We start from the raw sequence: 2,374 nt of genomic DNA, 5'->3' as shown, positions 1-2,374 counted from the left end.
ACTAGAACTGAACTAGAACTGAACTAGAACTGAACTAGAACTGAACTAAAACTGAACCCAATTTAACTAATTGTCGTCCATTTAATATTTTTCTAAAATGGAGCAAATTCTGCAATTTGTTAAGCATATTTCGTTCAAATGTTTCATAATTTTAAAAGTCCACTATTGTGCGGGAAAGTAAATTTAATTTCGCCAATTATAAGCACCAAATATGTATAGAAACATTACAGTAATTTGTGAATAAATTAAATAAAACATTTACAACAAGATTGAGCTTACATTTAAGTTTAGATTTTAAAATTTTTTCTTGTATCCTTTCTCTCCTTTCAGAACCTCTACGATTGCTTTTGTACCTCAACAGCCCTGGCTTCTTAATGCCAGTATTCGTGAGAATATTTTATTTGGAGAATCTTTTCGTCCACGCCGCTATGATTTTGTACTTGAAGCCTGTGCTCTTAAACCGGATATAGAGCTAATGCCGGCAAGAGATTTGACGGTGATAGGAGAGCGTGGTATCAATATGTCGGGTGGTCAGAGACAAAGAGTGGCCATAGCGAGAGCTTTATATTCGTCAGCTAATGTCGTAATAATGGTGAGTGGTAGATTTTAATATATTTTGCCATCAGCTGTTTTCATCTCAAATCATTTTTATTTGTTCATTCAATATTTTGCATGAATTTTTATTTTTCAATTTTGTTACATGTCTAGTTTTTTAATATAATGATTTTTGTATTTTCTATATTTCTCTCTCCCTCTCTTTATTTTTTCTTTTTGCAGGATGATCCTTTATCATCGTTAGACAATGAAGTAGCCCGTCACATATTTGAACAAAGTATTAAAAAAATGCTATTGAAAGCCAATCGCACTGTCATTTTAGTGACACAACAATTAAATTTACTACAACAGGCACACAATGTAAGTGTTATTCACTAAAACATACTATCGCAACTATCTTGAACACAGACTCACACATACATACATCAAAACCTAGAAAAAGGACATTTTCTTTCTGCTCGCCTTTAGAGCTTTAAATATAAATTTTTAACAATAATAAAAATGGTTAAAAATAAGTAAAAGAAAAAATAACTCAACTGTCACTTCCTGGTGTTAAAAAACTAATAAATTTTATATTTTTTTGTTGAGAAGAAAAAGGACACATTTTTTGAAAGATTTTGCCCTTGAGGTATAACTGATAGACAAATATTAATTTTTTTATAACAGTTCTTTTCGATATTTTTAGCCAAATGTTTATTTTTTTATTAATTCTATTGAAATGTTTTTTTAATGGTTATTTTAAATTTGAATTTTTTTCATTTGTTCTCTTTAGTAGAAATTCAATTATTTTCCTTTTTACTTGTTATTTTATGTTTCAACAAAGAAATATTTAATTTATTGCATAATTTTATAAATTTTTATCCATTTCATTATTGTTTTGAAATTTACTTTTTCATTTCACAATATTTGTGTTGGTTTTTTGCTTCATTTTAATTCCTGACTTTATAGTTTTATTATGACTGTGGTAGTAACTTAACATGTACTTCTATTTGTATACCCTTCATTATAATAAAATGAGTATTCTACAGAACTAGAACAGAACTAGAACAGAACTAGAACAGAACTAGAACAGAACTAGAACAGAACTAGAACAGAACTAGAACAGAACTAGAACAGAACTAGAACAGAACTAGAACAGAACTAGAACAGAACTAGAACAGAACTAGAAAATAACTAGAACAGAACTAGAACAGAACTAGAACAAAACTAGAACTTAACTAGAGCAGAATTGGAGCTCTAGTGATTCGCTGTAGTTTCAAAATATTACCCTTACTTATTTTCCCCCTTTTCTATTTCTAGTTAATTGTGTTGAAAGATGGTTGCCTGCAAGCATCCGGTAGCTACAAGGATATCGAAATAACTCATCCTCATATAATCGCTAAATGGAATTCAATAATTGCTAAAGCCAATGCAAAAGAACAACAAAATAAGTAAGTTGAAGTACAAAACAAAAAAGAGTAAAAATTGTTTTAACAAAAAAGTCCATCAGATCCAGTTGAACAATTGAAAAAATGAATAAACAATTTTTATTGCTGATTGCGATAATGAATGGAGAAATTTCGTTAATAATGAACTGAAATTTAAATGACTATTGTTAATGAAAATTGGAATTTAGTTTTTTTTTTGTTAGAAAGCAAATGTTTATAAGAAAAATTAATACAAGAAATTTTGTAAAATAATCGTTAAGCAATTGAAAGTTGAAAAAAGTAATAATTAGAGACATATTCGGATATGTTATAAGGTTGATGTAGTTCAGTTCTGGTTCAGTTCTAGTTCAGTTCTGGTTCAGTTCTAGTTCAGTTCTAGTTCAGTTCTAGTT

The 2,374-nt window shown here is 28.9% G+C and overlaps 1 protein-coding gene across 1 annotated transcript; it reads left to right on the top strand.

Moving 5' to 3' along the window:
• Nucleotides 1-330: 330 nt before the first annotated feature.
• LOC111685440 (ATP-binding cassette sub-family C member Sur) lies at nt 331-2,021 on the top strand (the record flags this gene model as incomplete). The annotated part of the gene is made up of 3 exons (XM_046956055.1): nt 331-592; nt 778-915; nt 1,855-2,021. Coding segments are annotated over 3 exons (535 nt in total), but the record flags the coding sequence as incomplete, so codon positions are not given.
• Between the last annotated feature and the right edge of the window lie 353 nt (nt 2,022-2,374).

The sequence above is a fragment of the Lucilia cuprina genome, unplaced genomic scaffold (genome assembly GCF_022045245.1).
Source record: "Lucilia cuprina isolate Lc7/37 unplaced genomic scaffold, ASM2204524v1 Scaffold_5685, whole genome shotgun sequence".
NCBI lineage: Eukaryota > Metazoa > Arthropoda > Insecta > Diptera > Calliphoridae > Lucilia > Lucilia cuprina.
The sequence above is the reverse complement of the archived record's forward strand: the minus strand, read 5'-3'. Positions and strand labels throughout refer to the sequence as shown.